We start from the raw sequence: 24,090 nt of genomic DNA on the forward strand, positions 1-24,090 counted from the left end.
CATTCTGTCACAACCATCGAGCTCAAAATGCTCATGGAACAATATTCTGGAGAAAGCGAAAAGTTCGCCTAGGGGGTGTGGCTTATTTTGTCTTGCTGTGGCTATGCCATACTGCAGTTGTGAAAACCGTAAGCACTGCCATCACTGCCGTAAGGCCATATGTCGCTATATGTCGCTGCTGCCATTAGTTTTAACAGCGTCTTCCGTTGCTACCATTGTAGCTTCATTTGCATATTTACTCCACCCAAATTTATGTGACAGATCACCTCCAAAATCTGCCGGAATAGCATGGTAGGCCCCAGCCACGGTTCTCATGGATCAACCGGCTATGTGTGACCTTTGCATAAGAATGTAGTTGAATTCTAAAAATTGAGCCGTGTGGTCGATATTATATGGTCTTCTTGAATTCTTAGAACAGTCTGCCACTATATTAAGGTCGATATTAAGGTAAGGTCGATAACTTATTTCAGAGAAACACTTGAAAAAATGTGCCCGTTTGCATGCTTCATATGTCCCTCCCTGACATGTGCAAGTAACTGTGAAATCTTTTCTTACAGAGGTGTCCCAGGAAGCTTCAGTCAAACTGACAGAAGATGAGCTAATATCAGAGACTGAGGTCTCCAAAATAGAGAGTGCCCCCTCTGGTGAGGAGGTGTAGCATGGCATGAACCCTGCAGGCTAAAATAGTTTGGTTTGTCATGCATTTAGTTACTTACAGAAACTTCTGTTTGTTCAGTTCCTGCATCTTATTTGTTTACTTTGACAAATTGGTTTGCCATGTTTTAATCCTAATTGATAATTAGTTGACATGCTTTCCCACCTTAAACCCTTGACATTTTGAAAGCTTGATTTCAATTGTATGGTTATATGAAATCCACATTACAGTATTTTTTTCCATTGTTAGTTGAATCTCAAATTCTAGCATTGCTTTATTCCTCCCAATAATGAAGCTAAGAGTGAAACTAAGATGGCTCCCCCTGGTTGGAGGGCGTGCGTGTCATGCTGAACACTGCAATTTGCATGAAGCTCTGAGATTTCTGTTACTTTGTGGAATAGTCAGGTGGTATTTGTTTATATTTGGAGGCTACTTTGCAAAATTTGCCAAGTCGTGTTTTTGGTAATAATATACAAGTTCAGATCTCATCTCCAGCCCTGTGATGACCTGGCGACTTGTCCAGGGTGTACCCCGCCTTTCGCCCGTAGTCAGCTGGGATAGGCTCCAGCTTGCCTGCGACCCTGTAGAAGGATGAAGCGGCTAGAGATAATGAGATGAGATGAGATCTCATCTCCTCTAGCCGCTTTATCCTGTCCTACAGGGTCGCAGGCAAGCTGGAGCCTATCCCAGCTGACTACAGGCAAGGTACACCCTGGACAAGTCACCAGGTCATCACAGGGCTGACACATAGACACAGACAACCATTCACACTCACTTTAGAGTCACCAGTTAACCTAACTTACATGTCTTTGGACTGTGGGGGAAACTGGAGCACCCGGAGAACATGCAAACGCCGCACAGAAAGGCCCTCGCCAGCCACAGGGCTCGAACCCAGACCTTCTTGCTGTGAGGCGACGATGCTAACCACTACACCACCGTGCCACCCCTACAAGTTCAGATATAAATTCATAAATCTGGACTTGTTGTAATGTTTGTGGGCTGCTGTTTCATAGTTAATTATGCAGGGGAACTTTGCACATAAAAAGAGCCCTGAAACCACATATAGGAAATTGGTATAAAAGTATAACATCATTAATATGCAATTATTATATCCATAATAGGTGTTATTTGTGGCACACAACCTTTTTACTCAGGTCAAAAGCATGATTCATACATTTAACCCTAAAAGGACCTAAACTACTGAGTGGGATCAGTTAGAACCCCAGAGGTGGTGTGCTGCTCAGTCTATTCAACTGACATAACTCTTTGCTTTTAGGGGTTTGTTAATCTATAGATTCTTTATCTAAAAGTATGTTTGTTTCAAGATTGATGAAAAAAAGTGTTTATCAAGGTGACTGATTTTCTGTTGGGGTCCCATAACTCTGAGAGATTTGTTGCAAAAATATTTCAGCAAGTTAGTTGCTTCTTTGTGTGTCTATCTTTGCCTGTCTGTATGTTTGCATGCTTGTCTCAGATGCCTGCCATAATTAAGAATATAACTCTTTCTTACAAATTGTAGATAACTAGTGAACCTGTTAGTTATAGAGTTACTGAAATGTCTGATGTCTGATGCTTATCTGTCCATGCACTCTCCATACACAACCACATACCACAACAGATTCCTCATCCTTGCACCTATCCTGTAAATATACTTTGTGCTAATATGCTAATGCTTAATAACAATGTGTCTACATACCAACTCTTCAATAAAAAGCTGGGATAAGTGATTCTTTATTTGAATAAAATATTTTATAAGACAAAATTTGAAACCTGCACATGTCAAATATAATATTTCGAATTAGAAGTTGTAGAAGGTCAGAGCAGGTGGGTGGAGCACAGAAGTACGGCAGGACAGAACTGAGTTCCAAAAGCTATTTATTGTGTTACTTTTCAGTCAAACACACACACACTCCCAGTCACCCAGACACACACACACACAAGTCGTCTGGTGCGGGAGAGAGCTCACTTCCTCTGCTCTCTCTCTCCTTATATAGGGCGTGGTTGCTGGGAAGACACACAAACACAGGTTAATTGCTCTCAGGTGAAGTGATTCTGCCACTTACCTTCCCTGACTCCGCCCTCCTGTCACAGACCGGTGCTTGACCATGCCCCCGCTGCCACATACCCCCACCGCCCGACTCAGGCTGGGCGCCCGTCCGGCCTGCAGCCGACTCCCCCCCCCCTTGATGGGAGAGGAAGTCCGCCACGACCATCTGTGCCCCCGGCCTGTGGACCACCTTGAAGTTGAAGGGTTGGAGTGCCAGATACCAACGGGTGATCCGCGCGTTGGCATCCTTCATGCGGTGGAGCCACTGGAGGGGCACGTGGTCCGAACAGAGGGTGAAAGGGCGCCCCAGCAGGTAGTAACGGAGGGCGAGGACCGCCCACTTGATCACCAGGCACTCCTTCTCAATCGTGCTGTAGCGCCCCTCATGCACTGACAGCTTCCGACTGATGTACAGGACTGGGCGGTCCTCCCCCTCCACCTGCTGGGACAAAACGGCCCCCAGCCCTCTGTCCGACGCATCCGTCTGTAACGTAAAAGGGAGAGAGAAGTCAGGGGAGTGTAAAAGTGGCCCCCCACACAGTGCAGCCTTTACCTCAGAGAAAACCCGCTGGCACTGCTCCGTCCACTGGACCGGATCTGGCGCCCCCTTTTTAGTGAGGTCAGTCAGCGGGCTGGTGACGTCCGAATAATTAGGTATAAACCTACGATAGTAGCCAGCCAGCCCCAGGAACTGTCTCACCCCCTTTTTGGTCTTGGGCCTCGGGCAGGCCGCAATCGCTGCTGTCTTATTAATTTGGGGATGCACCTGCCCGTTGCCCAAGTGGAAGCCCAGATACCGTACTTCCACCCGCCCAATCGCACACTTCTTTGGGTTGGCAGTGAGTCCCGCCCGCCTCAGTGACCTAAGGACGGCCCTCAGGTGTTGCAGGTGCCACTGCCAGTCATTACTATAAATGATAATATCATCTAAATACGCGGCCGCATAGGTGGCGTGGGGCCGGAGGACCCTGTCCATCAGCCGCTGAAACGTAGCGGGCGCCCCAAACAGCCCAAACGGAAATGTGACGAACTGGTGTAAGCCGAACGGTGTGGAAAAGGCTGTTTTCTCCCGGGATAATGGAGTCAAGGGGATCTGCCAATATCCCTTCGTCAAATCCAGTGTCGAGTAAAAGCGAGCCATGCCTAGTCGATCGAGCAGCTCATCAATACGAGGCATTGGGTACGCGTCGAATTTAGACACCGCGTTGACTTTTCTATAGTCCACACAGAACCGGACCGAGCCGTCGGCCTTGGGAACCAAGACCACCGGGCTGCTCCAGTCACTGTGGGACTCATCAACGATGCCCATTTCGAGCATGGCCTGAAGTTCTTCCCGAACCACCTTTTTTTTGTGTTCCAGTAGCCTGTAAGGGCGGCTATGCACTACCACCCCCGGGGGCATCTCTATGTGGTGTTCTATGAGGTTAGTGCGACCGGGCAGGGGCGAGAACACATCCGAAAACTTGGCCTGCAACTGGGCGACCTCCGTGAGTTGGGTCGGGGAGAGGTGGTCTCCACAGGGGACCGGAGAGGTACATGATGCCAATGTCCCTTTTTGAACCTCCGGCCCCAGCTCCGCCTTCTCCGGAACTACTGACACCAACGCCACGGGGACCTCCTCGTTCCAGAGTTTCAGCAGATTGAGGTGGTAGATCTGTAGCGCCCCACCCCTGTCTGTTCGCCTCACCTCATAGTCGACGTCCCCGACTCGCCGTGTGACCTCAAGGGGCCCTTGCCACTTGGCGATCAATTTGGAGCTCAACGTGGGCAACAGTACGAGTACTTTATCTCCCGGTGTGAACTCTAAGGCGCGTTCCCTTGTTGTACAGGCGGGCTTGCCGTTCCTGGGCCTGCCGCAAATTCTCCTGAGTTAGGTGTGTGAGCGTGTGGAGTTTTGCGCGCAGGTCCATAACGTACTGAATTTCGTTCTTACTTTGTGAAGGTCCCTCCTCCCAATTTTCCCGCAGCACGTCCAGGATGCCGCGCGGCTTATGCCCATATAATAATTAGAACGGGGAGAACCCCGTGGAGGCTTGGGGGACCTCTCGCACTGAGAACAGCAAGGGTTCGAGCCACTTATCCCAATTATGTGCGTCCTCACTTACGAATTTCTTAATAATATTTTTGAGGGTGCGGTTGAACCGTTCCACTAAACCGTCCGTTTGTGGGTGATATACGCTGGTGCGGATCGGCTTAATCCCCAATAACCCATACAGTTCGCGCAGTGTTCGTGACATAAACGTAGTGCCTTGGTCAGTCAGAATCTCTTTCGGGATTCCAACTCGGGAGATGACGCGGAAGAGTGCCTCTGCAATACTGCGTGCTGAGATATTGCGCAGAGGCACTGCTTCTGGGTATCGCGTTGCATAGTCCACCAGAACTAATATAAAGCGGTACCCTCGTGCTGACCGATCTAATGGCCCGACGAGATCCATCCCAATTCTCTCAAACAGGGTCTCGATTAACGGTAGAGGGCGCAAAGGCGCTTTTGGAATGGCCGCTGGATTTACTAACTGGCATTCACGGCATGCCGTACACTACCTACGGACATCGCCGCGAATCCCCGGCCAATAGAATCAGGCCATTATTCGGGCTAGTGTTTTATCCTGCCCCAAGTGTCCAGCCATGGGATTAAAGTGAGCCGCCTGGAATACCAATTCCCAGCGGCTCTTTGGAATCAAAAGCTGTGTGACTCGCTCTTTAGTTTGAGTGTCCTGTGTCACTCGGTATAATCTATCCTTCATAATCGTGAAGTAGGGGAAGGACGGGATGGCGTTCGGCGGGAGCGTTTGACCATCGATTACTCTCACTTGGTCAAACGCATGCCGCAGAGTCTCGTCTCGCAACTGCTCTAATGGGAAATCCGCAAGGGATTCCCCAATAGAGAGAGGAGGGGCCGGCGGCTCCTCACTCTGATGCGGAGATGACGTAGATGACTCTGCGACAGCTGCTCCTGCCAAAGCGACACCGGGACCTCCCCCTGTCAACTGGCAGGACCCACTCTCTACTAGGTGCGTCGTTAAACCCCGAAATCCCGGCCAATCAGTCCCCAAAATTAAAGAGTGGGTAAGGCGAGGATTAACCGCCGTCTTCACTATAAATTTTTCCCCTCTGAAAATAATGTGGACCGACACCAAAGGGTAGCGGTGAACATCCCCGTGCACACACAACCCCTTGTGCTCCCCCCAATGCCTCGTTTTGAACCAGGCTTTGGCGAATTGAGGTCTGATTACAACCAGAATCCACCAACGCCTGATATGTAGCCCCTTGGATACTCACCGGTATGTGATACGCTCCGGCCCGATCGAGGGCGGCCTCTGGCGCGTCGGGGATCCGAACCACTGCGCCCACTTCCATTGTCGTGCACTGCTGTTGAAAGTGGCCCGGCTCCCCGCAGCGCCAGCCAACCAGCCCGGGCTTTCCCTCTGCACCGGTGATCTGGGGTTCACTCACCTGAGGTGGGGGAGAGACAGACACAGAAGGGAGAAACGGGAGGGCACCGCGGGTGCGGCGGGCCGGCTGGGGTGGGGCCGGCCCCTGCCTCCGCGGTGGGGGAATGGGGCGAGGACGGAACACAGGAGGAGGGGGAGAGAGAGAGAGAGAGAGAGAAGAGAAGATGCCCTCTGCCGTCCTGCCGCCGGGACAGCTGCCAAATGGTCCTCCGCCAGCTCGACTGCCTGATCCAGCGACGCCGGGCGGTGGCACCGGACCCACTCCGCAGTTCCTGCTGGCAAGCGAGCGACGAACTGTTCCAGCGCCACCTGGTCGAGGATTCCTTCGGCGTCGCGGTTGTTGGCCCTCAGCCACCGCCAGCAGGCGTCCCGGAGCTGCTGGCCAAACGCGAACGGCCGGCTGACTTCCTCCAAGCGCAGCGCGCGGAAGCGCTGGCGCTGCTGTTCTGGAGTGCGCCCCACGCGCTGGAGGACGGCCCGGCGGAGGTCCGCGTAGGCCAGCCGGTGGTCGGCGGGGAGCTGTAGCGTGGCCAGCTGTGCTTCTCCCGTGAGCAGGGGGAGGAGGCGCGCCGCGCGCTGCTCCATCGGCCACCCTGAGGCTTCGGCGACTTGCTCAAAGAGCGTGATGAACGCCTCGGGGTCATCCTGCGGGCCCATCTTGGTGACAGTGAGGGGAGACGGGCCCGCGGTAGGAGCGCTGGTGGACCCCGCCGACGCGAGGAGGTGCCGGAACGCCTGTCGATCTTCTTGTTGGGCCAACACCAGGGCCTCGAACCGCTCTTCTTGCTCCTTTCGGAGGGTGAGTAGCGCCTGGTGCTGGCTTTGCTGGGCCGTGGCAAGGGCGTGGACCAGTTCAGCAAACGGGGAGGACTCCATGGGGCTGTGAGGCTGCTGTGCTCCAGATTGCCTGGGTTTCGGCACCACTGTAGAAGGTCAGAGCAGGTGGGTGGAGCACAGAAGTATGGCAGGACAGAACTGAGTTCCAAAAACTATTTATTGTGTTACTTTTCAGTCAAACACACACACACTCCCAGTCACCCAGACACACACACACACACAAGTCGTCTGGTGCGGGAGAGAGCTCATTTCCTCTGCTCTCTCTCTCCTTATATAGGGCGTGGTTGCTGGGAAGACACACAAACACAGGTTAATTGCTCTCAGGTGAAGTGATTCTGCCACTTACCTTCCCTGACTCCGCCCTCCTGTCACAGACCGGCGCTTGACCACGCCCCCGTTGCCACAGAAGTATCATTTGTTTTTTACTTATTCATTAATATGGAATATCAAATGATGAGTTCATTGCATCATAAACGTGGACACATTTGAAGGTAGAATAAAGCAGAATGAGCATTTTCTAAGAGCATGCATATTAAGATATGCATGCTCTTAGAAAATGCTCATTCTGCTTTATTTCTTGTCATAATATGTGTTACCACCCCTCCTAGAACTGCCACCTTATTGTGGTGGAGGGGTTTGTGTGCTTGAATGATCCTAGGAGCTATGTTGTCGGGGGCATTATGCCCCTGTTAGGGTTTCCCAAGGCAGACAGGTCCTAGGTGACAGGCCAGACCAAGAGCAGTTCACCAAAAAACCCCTATGGAGAAAAAATCCAGGACCGTGACGTCGCCCGGTAGGACGCAGCCGGGGCCCCACCCTGGAGCCAGGCCCGGGGTTGGGGCTCATATGCGAGCGCTTGGTGGCCGGGCCTTTGCCCATGGGGCCCAGCCGGGCTCAGCCCGAAGAGGTGACGTGGGCCCGACCTCCTGTGGGTTCACCACCCACAGAGGTAGCAGTAGGGGTTTGGTGCAGTGTGGATTGGGTGGCAGTCGAAGGCAGGGGCCTCGACGACCTGATCCCCGGACACAGCGGCTGGCTGTTGGGACATGGAATGTCACTTCGCTGGGGGGGAAGGAGCCTGAGCTTGTGCGGGAGGTTGAGAGGTACCGGCTAGAGATAGTCGGGCTCACCTCCACGCACAGCTTGGGCTCTGGAACCCAGCTCCTCGAGAGGGGCTGGACTTTCCACTTCTCTGGAGTCGCCCGTGGTGAGCGGCGGCGGGCTGGTGTGGGCTTCCTTATAGCTCCCCAGCTCAGCCGCCATGTGTTGGAGTTTACCCCAGTGAACGAGAGGGTCGCCTCTCTGCGCCTTCGGATTGGGGAGAGGGCTCTTGCTGTTGTTTGTGCCTACGGGCCAAATAGCAGTATAGAGTATCCGGCCTTCTTGGAGTCCCTGGGAGAGGCACTGAGGGGTGCTCAGACTGGGGACTCCATTGTGCTACTGGGGGACTTCAATGCTCACGTGGGCGATGACAGTGACACCTGGAGGGGCGTGGTTGGGAGGAACGGCCTCCCCGATCTGAACCCGAGTGGTGTTTTGTTATTGGACTTCTGTGCTAGTCACAGTTTGTCCATAACGAACACCATGTTCGAGCATAGGGGTGTCCATAAGTGCACGTGGCACCAGGACACCTTAGGTTGGAGGTCGATGATCGACTTTGTAGTCGTGTCATCTGATCTCCGACCCTATGTCTTGGACACTCGGGTGAAGAGAGGGGCTGAGTTGTCAACTGATCACCACCTGGTGGTGAGTTGGATCCGCTGGCGGAGGAGGAAGCTGGACAGACCTGGCAGGCCCAAACGTATTGTGAGGGTCTGCTGGGAACGTCTGGCCGAGCACTCTGTTGGGGAGGTCTTTAACTCCCACCTCCGGGAGAGCTTTTCCCAGCTTCCGAGGGAGGCGGGGGACATTGAGTCTGAGTGGACCATGTTCTCTACCTCCATTGTGGACGCAGCTGTTCGGAGCTGTGGCCGCAAGGTCTCCGGTGCCTGTCGTGGCGGCAATCCCCGAACCCGGTAGTGGACACCGGAAGTAAGGGATGCCGTCAAGCTGAAGAAGGAGTCCTATCGGGCCATGTTGACCTCCGGGACTCCTGAGGCAGCCGACGGGTATCGGCAGGCCAGGCGTGCTGCAGCTCGGGCAGTTGCGGAGGCAAAAACTCGGAACTGGGAGGAGTTCGGGGAGGCCATGGAGAAGGACTATCGGTCGGCCTCGAAGAAATTCTGGCAAACCGTCCGGCGCCTCAGGAGGGGGAAGCAGTACTCTGCCAACACTGTTTACAGTGCGGGTGGGGAGCTGTTGACCTCGACTGGGGACATTGTCGGGCGGTGGAAGGAATACTTTGAGGATCTCCTCAATCCCACCGTCATGTCTTCCACTGAGGAGACTGAGGCTGATGACTCAGAGGTGGACTCGTCCATTACCCAAGCCGAAGTCACTGAGGTGGTTTGCAAGCTCCTCGGTGGCAAGGCACCGGGGGTGGATGAGATCCGCCCTGAGTATCTCAAGTCTCTGGATGTTGTGGGGCTGTCTTGGTTGACACGCCTCTGCAACATCGCGTGGCGGTCGGGGACAGTGCCTCTGGAGTGGCAGACTGGGGTGGTGGTCCCTCTTTTTAAGAAAGGGGACCGGAGAGTGTGCTCCAATCACACTTCTCAGCCTCCCAGGGAAAGTTTACTCCAGGGTACTGGAGAGGAGAATTCGACCAATAGTCGAACCTCGGATCCAGGAGGAACAATGCGGTTTTCGTCCTGGTCGCGGAACACTGGACCAGCTCTATACCCTTCATAGGGTGCTCGAGGGTTCATGGGAGTTTGCCCAACCAGTCCACATGTGCTTTGTGGATCTGGAGAAGGCATTCGACCGTGTCCCCCGTGGTATTCTGTGGGGGGTGCTTCGGGAGTATGGGGTTCGGGGCTCTTTGCTAAGGGCTGTCCGGTCCCTGTACGAACGGAGCAGGAGTCTGGTTCGCATTGCCGGCAGTAAGTCAGACCTGTTCCCAGTGCATATGGGACTCCATCAGGGCTGCCCTTTGTCACCGGTTCTGTTCATAATTTTTATGGACAGAATTTCTAGGCACAGCCAGGGGCCGGAAGGAATCCTGTTTGGGAACCACAGGATTTCATCTCTGCTTTTTGCGGATGATGTTGTCCTGTTGGCTTCTTCAAACCAGGACCTTCAGCATGCACTGGGGCGGTTTGCAGTCGAGTGTGAAGCGGCTGGGATGAGAATCAGCACCTCCAAGTCCGAGGCCATGGTTCTCGACCGGAAAAGGGTGGCTTGCCCTCTCCAGGTTGGTGGAGAAGTCCTGCCTCAAGTGGAGGAGTTTAAGTATCTCGGGATCTTGTTCACGAGTGAGGGAAGGATGGAGCGTGAGATCGACAGGTGGATCGGTGCAGCCTCCGCAGTGATGCGGTCGCTTTACCAGTCCGTCGTGGTGAAGAAGGAGCTGAGCCAAAAGGCGAAGCTCTCAATTTACCGGTCGATCTACGTTCCGACTCTCACCTATGGTCATGAGCTTTGGGTAATGACAGAAAGAACAAGATCGCGGATACAAGCGGCTGAAATGAGTTTCCTTCGCAGGGTGGCTGGGCGCTCCCTTAGAGATAGGGTGAGAAGCACAGTCACTCGGGAGGAGCTCGGAGTAGAGCCGCTGCTCCTCCACATCGAGAGGAACCAGCTGAGGTGGCTCGGGCATCTTTTTCGGATGCCTCCTGGACGCCTCCCTGGGGAGGTGTTCCAGGCATGTCCCCCCGGGAGGAGGCCCCGGGGAAGACCCAGGACACGCTGGAGGGACTATGTCTCTCGGCTGGCCTGGGAACACCTCGGTGTTCTTCCCGAGGAGCTGGCCGAGGTGTCTGGGGAAAGGGAAGTTTGGGCTTCCATGCTTAGACTGCTGCCTCCGCGACCCGGTCCTGGATAAGCGGAAGAAGACGAGACGAGACGAGAATATGTGTTACCAATAATTACTTTTATCTTTGTGTTTTGTGTTTGAATCCTTAGGCAAAGTGTTAATTCTTGATGTAATTTGGACATAAAAAAAAAACAGAAACTGCTAGCAGCTTAGTAATAAATGTATCACAGAAATTTCTGAAATGAGAGATTGTGAGCTGAGTTCTGGAATGTAGATAAGCTATAAATATTCTCAAGTTCTGTAGCAATAGTGTAAAATATTTCTGGCTTTTTTATGTTCTCTATGTACTTAAATGTCTCATTTTAAACTTAAAGTGCCATTCCACCATTGGATGTATTTTTTTTTGGCATAAAATACAATACATTTTATGACAACATGACTAGACAGAGAAATCTTTTAGCTTCAAAATGATATATCAAGGCGGCACGGTGGTGTAGTGGTTAGCGCTGTCGCCTCACAGCAAGAAGGTCCTGGGTTCGAGCCCCGGGGCCGGCGAGGGCCTTTCTGTGTGGAGTTTGCATGTTCTCCCCGTGTCCGTGTGGGTTTCCTCCGGGTGCTCCGGTTTCCCCCACAGTCCAAAGACATGCAGGTTAGGTTAACTGGTGACTCTAAATTGACCGTAGGTGTGAATGTGAGTGTGAATGGTTGTCTGTGTCTATGTGTCAGCCCTGTGATGACCTGGCGACTTGTCCAGGGTGTACCCCGCCTTTCGCCCGTAGTCAGCTGGGATAGGCTCCAGCTTGCCTGTGACCCTGTAGAAGGATAAAGCGGCTAGAGATAATGAGATGATATATCAAACATAATTTTTTGACAACGACAAGTATATTAATTTTGCGACCAAAGTCACCTACCCTTTTAATTTCCGCGCGGTAGTGAAACGTGATGTCATCGGCAGGTTCCCTTTCTTGTATACCACGTCACATGTGACATGGCACAGATTATCAGCAATGGCGGATAGAACGCGATTGTAAGCTTCGGAAAAGAAGCGAAGGAAAATAGCAAGTGATGACTTCCGGTGTAGCGACTAATGAAGTAGGACGCGTTTCTCCGAGCTCCTGCAGCAACCTTTAAAAAAAACTATTTTAGGTACACCTGCTTCGCACGTTGCATCCCCGCCTCGTAGTGATTCCCCTTCTGGCCTGGCCGGGGCCGCAGGCGGCGCTGCTTTCCACGACTTTAAGGCCGAGCTGCTCTCGTCACTCCGTGTTGAGATGTCGGCTATTTTTAAAACTGAGCTTCATGCTGCCTTGACCGAAAACTTGTCAAATATCAAGGCTGAGCTACAGGCAGTGAAGTCTGAATTATCCAGTAGCATTACAAACATCCAGTCCGATGTGTGCACTCTGAAGACTACCGTAGGTGAAATGGAGACATCGCTGTCCTCCTGCGCCGACGACATTACTACCTTACAGGCTAAAGTGGAGCATCTGTCAACTGAACTGACGAGATTGGACAATAAATGCGGGGATTTGGAGGCGAGATCGCGGCGCAACAACATACGGCTAGTGGGCATTCCCGAAGATTTTTCCACCTCCTTTACTGCTACAGCTGTTTCCTCTCTGCTCAAGGAGGCCTTTAACCTCGCGAAGGAGCCTCTCGTGGACCGCGCTCATCGTACTCTCCAGCCGAAGCCGAAGCCCGGAGAGCGCCCTCGTCCCATAATCGCTCATCTGCACTACCATACAGACTGTGTGGACATACTGCGCCGAGCCAGGGCTCAGCAACAGATCAAGATTGGAGACATGAGTTTTTCTGTCTTCCCCGGCCACACTCCGAGGACGGCCCGTGCCCGAGCCTCCTTTAATGATGTCCGACGCCAGCTCCGCGAAATACCGGGGATTCGCTTTGGTTTGCTGTACCCGGCGCGCCTCCGGGTCACTCATAACGGTGCAGAGAAGGAGTTTAAATCACCAGAAGAGACCAGCGCATTCATCAGATCCCTCAATAGTGAGAGAACTGAGAAATGATACACAACCTTGAGGAAGCAGTGTCAGTTAATATTGACAGTTATTACTTTATTTCATTTGTTTCCTCTTTTCTTTACTATTCTCATATATGCACACTGTGTGGTTTTCAGTTTTCACTTTAACTTGGACTTGATTAGTTGTACCGACCTGTCAAATGTTGCTAGGACTGCAGGAGCTCAATCCGAAGCTCGATAGTCATGCTCAAAGCCGTAAGTTTTCGTTTTGGGGATCTGACTCCTTGTGGAGTTAGCACTGGGTTCTCCATCGTTTGGGGATGGGGTCGTTGTAAGTGCAATGGGGTGGGGGTTCAATTTGTAAGTGTGGTGTTTTTTTTATTTTTTTTTTGTGTAAATTTTTTTTTTGCGTTTTTCCCCCCTCTTTTCCTTCCTTCCCTGGGGGTCCACTTTCAGTCTATTTCTATCTCTAGGAACTTAACATATGTCCACCAATGCTCGTACTTCTGATATTCCACATATTGGATCCTCTGTGAGATTTTTGAGCTGGAATATTAAAGGCATGGGGAGTCCAATTAAGAAATCAAGGATATTTGCTCATTTGAAACGTCTTAAAGCTAACCTAGTGTTTCTGCAGGAAACCCACATGCGCGTCAAAGATCAGGCCAGACTTAAATGTTCTTGGGTTTCTGAGGAGTTTCACTCTAATTTCAACTCTAAAGCCAGGGGGGTTGCTATTTTAATTGGTAAGTCAATCCAGTTTTCAGCTTCTAAGGTGATACCAGACAAAAACGGCAGATACTTAATTGTTACAGGCACGCTATTCCATACTCCCGTTTTATTAGTTAACATATATGCCCCCAATTTTGATGATCCACACTTTATGAATAAACTTTTTGAATGTCTTCCCTCATTGAACAACAGCCTTCTTATAATTGGAGGGGACATGAACTGTGTAATTGATCCCAACCTAGACCGCTCTAACCCACGAACTCTGACCCCTTCTTTAATGTCAAGGTCACTTTCAGATTTTATGTCTATGAACAGTTGCATTGATCCTTGGAGATTTTATAACCCTTGTACCAAGGAATATTCATTTTTTTCTCAGATGCATCAGTCTTTCTCTCGGATTGATTATTATTTTATTGATGCTAAACTAATTCCCAAAGTACTGTCTGTTAATTATCACCCAATTGTTATTTCTGACCATGCTCCTCTTTCTTTAGATATTCAGTTTTCTTCACAACCCCGTTACTCAACACCTTGGAGATTCAATACATTACTTCTCTCAGATGATAAGTTCACAGAATTTATTGCAACTAAAATTGATGATTATATCTCTATAAATCAGAATGATATGGAACCTGTTTCTTGTTCACTGCTGTGGGAATCATTAAAAGCATACTTGCGGGGACAAATTATTTCCTACTCTGCCCACTTGAATAAGTCCCGTAAAACCAAATTGCAAGAACTCTCTATTAATATCACCAAATTGGACCAACAACTCGCTACTTGCCCCTCTCCCAGTTTACTTAAACAACATGTTGATTTACAGACTGAATTTGATCTCATCACCACTAGTGATGCAGAGCGACTTCTCTTACGATCACGCTCCACATATTATGAACATGGCGACAAGGCAAGTCGGCTCCTGGCTCATCAACTACGTCGCCAGGCAGCCTCACGTATGATCCCTCAGATAAAAGATTCATCTGGCTCATTGCATAAGGATCCCACTACCATTAATTCTGTTTTTCACTCATTTTACTCCTCTTTATATACATCTGAATCTTCACCTGACACCACTGAAGTGAATTCATTCCTAGATAGCCTCAATTTTCCTGTGTTAAGCTTAGATGCTGCTAAAAAACTTGACTCCCCATTAACGGTAGAAGAAATTACTCTCGCTGTGAGTAGCATGCAAAATAACAAAGCTCCTGGCCCTGATGGATTCCCAGTTGAATTTTTTAAGAGATTTCAGGAAAAACTGCTCCCTTTACTGCATGCTGTTTATAAAGAATCACTGGAACATGGCACTCTCCCTCCCACTTTAAGGCAAGCCTCCATAAGTCTCCTCTTAAAAAAAGATCTCTGCAGCTCATACAGACCTCTCTCATTAATAAATGTAGATCCTTGCTAAAGCTTTGGCCTGTCGCCTGGAAAACATTGTACCAACTATTGTCTCACATGAGCAAACTGGATTTGTTAAGGGGCAGCAGTTATTTTTTAATGTCCGCACACTCCTAAATATTATTTATTCTAAAACTACCACAACAACACCCAAAGTAGTAATCTCGGTTGATGCAGAAAAAGCTTTCGACAGGGTTGAATGGGACTATTTATTTACTGTACTAAAGAAATTTGGACTGGGAAATGGGTTCATTTCATGGATACGTCTCCTTTATACATCTCCACAAGCAAGCATCTCCACTAATGGCATCCAATCCAGTTTTTTTACTCTAACCCGTGGTACCAGACAGGGGTGTCCTCTATCTCCTCTATTGTTTGCACTAGCTATAGAGCCCTTGTCAATTTTTCTGAGGTCCTCCTCAACTTTTAGAGGGATCTCACGATTGGGCACAGAATTTAAGTTGTCACTTTATGCTGATGATTTATTGTTATATGTCTCAGATCCTGTCCTTTCTATTCCCACAATTTTATCTGCTTTCCAGAGATTTGGATCATTCTCAGGCTATAAAGTGAATATCTCTAAAAGTGAATGCTATCCTATTAATGCTTCAGCATCACAGCTTACACAGTCAGATGTCCCTTTTAAGATGAATCTGTCTGGCTTTAGGTATCTTGGGATCAGCGTTACCAGAATGTTAAAGTCACTTTTTTCTGCTAATTTTTTACCTTTAATGTCTAAAATTAAATCTGACTTCCAAAGATGGAGAAGCTTGCCTCTCTCGTTAATTGGAAGAATTCACGCAGTTAAAATGAACATCTTGCCCAAATTTCTATTTTTGTTCCATTGTCTCCCACTTTTCCTGCCAAAGCAGTTTTTTTAAAACAATTGATCAAACTATTTCTGATTTCTTATGGTGTGGAAAGGCTCCCAGGATCCGTAAATCCATACTTCAGAGATGTAAATTCAATGGTGGATTGACACTTCCTAATTTCCAACTGTATTATTGGGCGGCACATATTCATAAAATTTCATTTTGGTTCAAACTTGGAGGCACAGTCATGTGTTTCATCCTCCTTACCTGCTTTACTTACCTCTTTTATTCCATCTAACCCCTCTGGCTTTACAAATAATCAAGTGGTTCTCTCCACACTTAAAATTTGGTATCAGTTTAGGAAGCACTTCAAATTTAAGTCAGCATCTACATTAGCTCCTTTACTGAAGAATCATTTATTTCAACTTCCGCTTACAGATTCAACCTTTCTTGCATGGCATAATAAAGGCCTGAAATGTTTTAAAGACCTTTACAAGGATGGTATTTTTCGCAGCTTTATAGATCTCTCAAAAGAATTTCATTTCCCACCTTCTCATCTCTTTCGATACTTTCAAATTAGACACTGCGCTAAAGCTTTGTTTCCAGTTTTTCCTTCCTTACCGCCTACTCTACACTGGGAGGTGTTTTTAAACCGCGATCCACTTCAAAAATCATTTATTTCTAAAGTTTATAACGAACTTCTTTCTTTTGATTGCTCACCAGTTACTAAAGTTAAGACTGCCTGGGAAGATGAACTGGATCTAAACTTGGAGGATGACTGGTGGGACACTGCTCTTAAAAAAATTCACACAAGCTCATCCTGTGCTCGTCTCACACTTATACAGTTTAAAGTACTGTTTAGAGTTCATTTTTCCAAAGCTCGATTGTCTCAAATCTATCTCAGCATTGCTGACAAATGCGACAACTGTCATGCCTCATCCTGCAATTTAACCCATATGTTCTACTCTTGTCCGCTACTCTCTTGCTTCTGGTTGAATTATTTTGATACCATGTCTAAAATACTATCAGTGACCATAAAAGTCTCCCCCCATGTTGCCATATTCGGGCTCCCAGAGGACCATAACTGGTTTACCTCTCATCAATTGGATATTTTAGCTTTTACTTCCTTACTGGCAAGACGCCACCTTCTACTCCACTGGAAGTCGACTAAAGCTCCCTCGAGTCGTCAGTGGCTCAATGACGTCATGTCTTTTCTAAAGTTGGAAAAGATCAGATATTCAGTGAACGGTAACTCTGCTAAATTTTATAACAAGTGGCTTCCCTTTCTTACATTCTTCCACTCTCTCCAGTCTCTGCCCCCTAACTGATGGACCCCCTCTCTCCCTTTTTTTTAAAATTTATTTTAGGTTTTTTTTTTCCTTTTGGTTTTATTTGTACTGTGCAACTTTAATATTTAATTATTACATAATAGAACTTCGTTATTTATTTATCAATTTTTATTTTTATTTTTTGAATTGTGTAATGTTCTTGTTTGTATGAAAAAAAAAATCATAATAAAAATATTAATAAAAAAAAAGAAAATAGCAAGTGATGCCCAAAGGAGACGGTCGATGGTGAATATCGGCACAGCAATCGACAAGTGGAAATCGCGTTCTATCTGCCATTGCTGATAATCTGTGCCACGTCACACGTGACGTGGTACACAAGAAGGGGAACCTGCCGATGACATCACGTTTCACTACCGCGTGGAAATTAAAAGGGTAGCTGACTTTGGTCGCAAAATTAATATACTTGTCGTTGTCAAAAAATGATGTTTGATATATCATTTTGAAGCTAAAAGATTTCTCTGTCTAGTCATGTTATGAATATATAGGTTTTTTTTACGTTTTTACGTTCAATATTTAGCATTTCCTTTTTTTGGTGAAAATGGTGATTGCTGACATTACAACAAGTAAAAATAATTTGTTTGGGATGTAAATAAAGGGTTAAATAAAGAAACCAAACTTGGCAAATTTTGCAAAGTAGGTTACATATGCTCCCTGACGAGAACATGTTTTCCTCTCAACATTTTTTTAGTGTTGTAAAGAAACTAAATTGCATTCTTGTGGTGGATTATGTTTTTTGACCAGGATATGTCATTTCTTTTTCTTAACTGACACATCTTAAACTAATGATTAGTTATTTTTTATAACTTCAAGTTGGAGTTATAAAATCCATATAACACAACTGATTAAATGTTTAAAATTTGTTGTTTCTGTTGAAGCATAAAGATCGGGTCTTAGCTCCGTGAATAAGCCTTTTGAGATAAGACTCCGGCTGACATGGATTTGCATGTGAATTGGTTCCTCATTCAGTGCATTTACATGCACATCCAAATCGAGCTACTGTCGGTAATCGAGCTAAGGGTCCCAGCAGGGGTGCCAGAGAAATCCAATCCTACATGCACACAAGGAAATCGAGCTATTGTATGAGGTACATTGTGCACCCGAGCCGCAGGTGTCGCTACACGTGTTGGTACACTTCCGGTTGTTGTCATGAAGAAGAGCTATTCAAGAGTTTAAACAAAGTTATCAGTTCCATGTTCACAAGAAGAACGACGACATCGAGAGATGTTGTTCCTCCTGACCTCTTCTGCTGCTCGCTACTACTACTGTTGTCATACCGACCGAGGCTGTTGTGTTTCCCGCTTGTGGTCTCGTCACTTCCGGAAGGGGCAGTGCTGAAGTAAGTAGCTCGACTACGTAGCTCGATAGGGTTTACATGCACTAAGTAGCTCAGCTACAATCGCATAATCTAGGTCGCGTAGCTCGATTACGAGAAATCCATTTCGGTTCGATTTCAGCCAAGCTAAGGTGTTTCCATGGCATTTAGAACTTTGATTTCAGTTGAGCTACGGCAGAAATTCGATTTTCTCTATGTGCATGTAAACGCACTGACTGATTTGAGCGGCAAGCTTTTTCTCCGTGTTTTTTTTTCATTCCCAAAGGAGTTTTCCTGCAAAGAAACTTGGTCCTCTATGTTTCCATAGATATACACAACAATGTATTAAATTAAGATGAAGTGATTTTGAACAAAGAAATGAGTGGTTATTAACAGATATCTACAGGTATAAATCAGGGTGAATTAACATGGAAGACATGGAAACTTTTGCATTATTAGTAGGGGCTGCTTCCCACTTAGCTTCAGCCATTTCTGAACAAATGAAGAGCACGCGATAAATCCACTGTGTTCTAGCATGTGATAAATCCATGGTGATAAACTTGAGAAAAAATTTATTTTCTTTACCAAAAAATTGGTAGCATGAAAACCACTATTTCTGTTTGAAACTTTAATATAACACGATGGTTTTAATAACATTAAAATGCAAATCTATATTATTATTATTATTATTATTTTTTAAAAACTGATTATTTTTTCCAAAATGCAATAAATCCATGACACATTTTATTTCCCCAAAATGCAATAAATCGATTACATAAAAACAAAAATTTGGATGAAATCTAACTAGAAACAAGAAGTAAAGTTGATCTGCACATATCACAGCCTCTGAACTTGGACCATCTCTTATATTGGACCACAGATTTTCCCAAATTACATTCATCATCTTGTCTACAAGCCCCAATCTATTTTACACACAAGGAATATAGGCCCAGTCAGATGTTTACATGGAAACTTTTTTTAAAGGACAAACTTTTTATTCTGAACAATAAATTTACAAGTTTGGACACCGTATATAGCATCTCATCTCATCTCATTATCTCTAGCCGCTTTATCCTTCTACAGGGTCGCAGGCAAGCTGGAGCCTATCCCAGCTGACTACGGGCAAAAGGCGGGGTACACCCTGGACAAGTCGCCAGGTCATCACAGGGCTGACACATAGACACAGACAACCATTCACACTCACATACACGGTCAATTTAGAGTCACCAGTTAACCTAACCTGCATGTCTTTGGACTGTGCGGGAAACCGGAGCACCCGGAGAAAACCCACGCGGACACGGGGAGAACATGCAAACTCCACACAGAAAGGCCTTCATCGGCCATGGGGCTCGAGCCCGGACCTTCTTGCTGTGAGGCGACAGCGCTAACCACTACACCACCGTGTCACCCCGTGTATAGCATGTACAGTTAAATTCGTTGTGGAACAGAGCTCCATACTGGAGAATATAATAATGTATCGACCTGATTTTTGATGGCTTTTATGACTGTAGAGACCTGATCGTAAGTGCAAGGCAGCATATCTCATAAACACCTGACCATCAGACAACAAAATTTGTATCTTTATTTACATAAGATAGATGGGTTTTTATTCACTGCTGATTTTTAATTTGCTTCTTAAAAAAATAACATGGGATTATTTACCAATACATTTTACACTCATCAGGAGCTCTGCATTTAGGTAGTGCCTGAACACACACACACACACACACACACATACATACATCTCATCTCATTATCTCTAGCCGCTTTATCCTGTTCTACAGGGTCGCAGGCAAGCTGGAGCCTATCCCAGCTGACTACGGGCGAAAGGCGGGGTACACCTTGGACAAGTCGCCAGGTCATCACAGGGCTGACACACAGACAACCATTCACACTCACATTCACACCTACGGTCAATTTAGAGTCACCAGTTAACCTAACCTGCATGTCTTTGGACTGTGGGGGAAACCGGAGCACCCGGAGGAAACCCACACAGACAGAACATGCAAACTCCACACAGAAAGGCCCTCGCCAGCCATGGGGCTCGAACCCGGACCTTCTTGCTGTGAGGCGACAGCACTAACCACTACACCACCATGCTGCCCCTAAATGAATATATAGCATTAAATGAATCTAGTCCTCCTGGATACAGTTATATATACCAGCCTCATCTAACTGGCAGAGAAGTAGGCGTCAAAGTTATTTATAATGATTATCGAGGTGTAACACCTGGTTATAAATTTAATACATTTGAAGTTCTTCATACTAATATATAGTCTCGAAAAATAAGTCTATCCAATCAATATCTTTACTTATTATATACAGGGGGGTGGCACGGTGGTGTAGTGATTAGTGCTGTTGCCTCACAGCAAGAAGGTCTGGGTTCGAGCCCCGTGGCCGATGAGGGCCTTTCTGTGTGGAGTTTGCATGTTCTCCCCGTGTCCGCGTGGGTTTCCTCCGGGTGCTCCGGTTTCCCCCACAGTCCAAAGACATGTAGGTCAGGTTAACTGGTGACTCTAAATTGACCGTAGGTGTGAATGTGAGTGTGAATGGATGTCTGTGTCTATATGTCAGCCCTGTGATGACCTGGTGATAGAGCCCTGCACTCCCGCGGGAGTCCCGCCGCAAAGCAGTGCGGCGCGGGACAAATTTTGAAAGCTCATTGCGGGCGCGGACGGGAGCGGGAGTGCACATATGCAGGCGCGGGCGGGAGCGGGAGTGCACATATGCGGGCGCGGGCGGGAGCGGTGATAAGCTGCAGTCCTGCTAACTAAAAACGTGTTTAAAATAAAATTTATAAATTATTAATTTATGTCTGTCATATCTAATTTGTGCTGGATATTTTATTTGGCATTAATAAAAACATTTTAAGATGCCTAAATTTGCAGAGAGAGTCAGATTGCCAGATTGAGTCAGATTGGGCGCGCTAGTAGAGATGGGATTTATGGCTCTTAGATGGGATCCGCATCTTTGTGATCCGTTCTTTGAAAAGAGCCATTCAAAAGACTGGCTCATTTGGCTCTTTTTAAATATTATTCAGTTTTAAGAAGACAGCGTCTAAAGAAGCCAGATCCCTCTGAACTGTAAACTCAATGCTATCCCAGAAATCCTTCCTGTAATATGCAAATTTGGCCGCCTCTGATTGGACAGCGCGACGCATCAACAGGCAGAAAGTGTAAAAGTACAAAATGTCTTAAGTGAGCTGAAACAGTAAAGATCAGATTCAATGCAATATTTATCAGTGAACAACTTAACGTTAATATAATAGTGTACTTTATATTATAATCAAGCATGTCAAGCCTACCGTCACTGTGTAACCTGTCTCTCTGATTAGAGTTGTAGACTAACTCAAGCAGTGGATCACTTCACTCACGGTGCTCGGCTTAGGTTTCACTTTGCGGTGGCTGTGTCAAGACGTGTTATGCTTTGCAATAAAAAAAAAAAATTGGTACAAAGCAAGCCCATTGACTTTTTTATGCTGATAAGAGAATTACAATGGTTTTTCATGTGACAAAAATGTGCGATTAAATTGTGATTAATCGCAAGTTAACTATGACAGTCGTGACATTAATCACGATTAAATATTTTAATCGCTTGACAGCACTATAAATAATAACAAACGTGAACGTGAGCTGTAGATATTTATGCTCAAATCCACTCAAAGTAGGGGGCGGGGCACCATCACGCTGTGTCAAGACAAGAACTTTCCTGAGAAATAACGCGAACGTCTGCATCATGCGGGATTTGCAGGCGGGAGCGGGACAAAATATGGCAGGCGCAGGCGGGAGGGGGACTGAAAATCATAATTCTTTGCAGGCGTGGGTGGGAGCGGGACTGAAAATCATAATTCTTTGCGGGCGGGAGCGGGACTGCACAATGCGGGCTCGGGCGGGAGCGGGACTGAAAAATCCGACCCGCGCAGACCTCTACCTGGCGACTTGTCCAGGGTGTACCCCGCCTTTCGCCCATAGTCAGCTGGGATAGGCTCCAGCTTTCCTGCGACCCTGTAGAACAGGATAAAGCAGCTCAAGATAATGAGATGAGATGAGATTATTTACAGGGCCCCAGGGCCATATTCTGAGTTTCTTTCTGAATTTGTGGATTTTGTCTCAGACCTGGTTATTTCCTTAGACAAATCTTTAGTTGTTGGAGATTTTAATATTCACTTTGATAACCCAGAAGACCCTTTGAAATAATTTTGAAATAATATATGCACCTCACCACGCTACTGTATTAAACGTACATTCACGTCAACTACTGCACAGAGCTTTATAAATTATCTCCCAGAGTTATCAACTTTGACTGGGTCATTCAGTGCGTTTACATGCACATAGAGAGAATCGAATTTCTGCCGTTGCTCGACTGAAATCGAAGTTCAAAATGCCATGTATACACCTTAATTCGGCTGAACTTGAACCGAACTTGATTTCTTGGAATCAAGCTACACGACCTAGATTATGCGATTTCTGCCTAGCTACTTAGTGCATGTATACCCTATTGAGCTATGTATTCGAGCTACTTACTTCAGCACTGCCCCTTCCGGAAGTGACAAGTGACGAGACCACAAGCGGGAAACACAACAGCCTTGGTCGGCATGACAATGGCATGAATCTTTTCTTTTTGTGGCATTGTTTGCAATGTTAAAATTTAGCTCACTTACTGTATCACCAAATACATCTGTACAGCTGTTGCATAGCTGTGAATTGTGTACATAAACAAGTCGTTGTATTTGTGTGTGTGTGTGTGTGTGTGTGTGTATATATAGATGTCCAACATCTGAAGAATGTCAATAAAAACAAAACAATTGAACTTTTTGTGTGTTTATTAAGACATAAGTTAAATTGTAAGCAAAAAATGGACTTTAGAAAAATATTTTTTGTAAGCAAAAAAAAAAATTTTTGTAAGCAAAAAATGGACTTTAGAAAAATATACAATTGTGCAAAATAAGTTGTCTTACAAAACAGTGGTCTGCGCAGGACAGTTTGTAGCCATACAGTCTGTTAGAGCAAGCCTAACAGCCTGGGCACAGAACTTGTGAACACAGAACCAGTGTTGCCAGATTGGGCGGTTTTAAGTGCATTTTGGCGGATTTGAACATGTTTTGGGCTGGAAAACATCAGCAGTATCTGGCAACACTGCTGATAACTTTGTTTATACTCTTGAATAGCTCTTCTTCATGACGACAACCGGAAGTGTACCAACACGATGGGGCGTGTAGCGCCACCTGTGGCTCGGGTGCACAATGTACCTCACACAATAGCTCGATTAACTCGTGTGCATGTAGGATTGGATTTCTCTGGCACCCCTGCTGGGACCCTTAGCTCGATTACCAACAGTAGCTCGATTTGGATGTGCATGTAAACGCACTGAGTGTCAGCCCCCGCAGAACTTGATCAGGCAACTGAATGCTTAGAGTCAATGTTCCACTATATGTTAGATAATGTAGCTCCACTTAAAACAAAAATGATTAGAGAGCAAAAAAATTAGCACCCTGGTATAACGACTTTAAAACAGACCACTTGAAAATTAGAACGAAAATGGCATCAAACAAAATCAGTAGCATTCAAATTAGCATGGAAGGAGAGCTTCCTGAAGTATAGAAAAGCTCTTAGTACTTGTATCTTAGTACTTGTATCTTAGTACTCTTAGTATCTAGATCAAC

The 24,090-nt window shown here is 46.9% G+C and overlaps 1 protein-coding gene across 6 annotated transcripts in view; it reads left to right on the plus strand.

Annotated features, from left to right (window-relative positions):
- Positions 1-24,090, plus strand: part of mapta (microtubule-associated protein tau a) — a 158,571-nt gene that overhangs the window by 48,789 nt on the left and 85,692 nt on the right. The window contains exon 3 of one of the 6 annotated variants that reach the window (XM_060939392.1): positions 558-644. The exons of the other annotated variants lie outside the window; for them this stretch is intronic. Within the exon in view, the coding sequence (XP_060795375.1) occupies positions 558-644 (87 nt within the window). The remainder of the gene's footprint in view (positions 1-557; positions 645-24,090) is intronic. 6 annotated transcript variants of the gene reach the window in all.

This window comes from Neoarius graeffei, chromosome 14 (assembly GCF_027579695.1).
Source record: "Neoarius graeffei isolate fNeoGra1 chromosome 14, fNeoGra1.pri, whole genome shotgun sequence".
NCBI classification, from domain to species: Eukaryota; Metazoa; Chordata; class Actinopteri; order Siluriformes; family Ariidae; genus Neoarius; species Neoarius graeffei.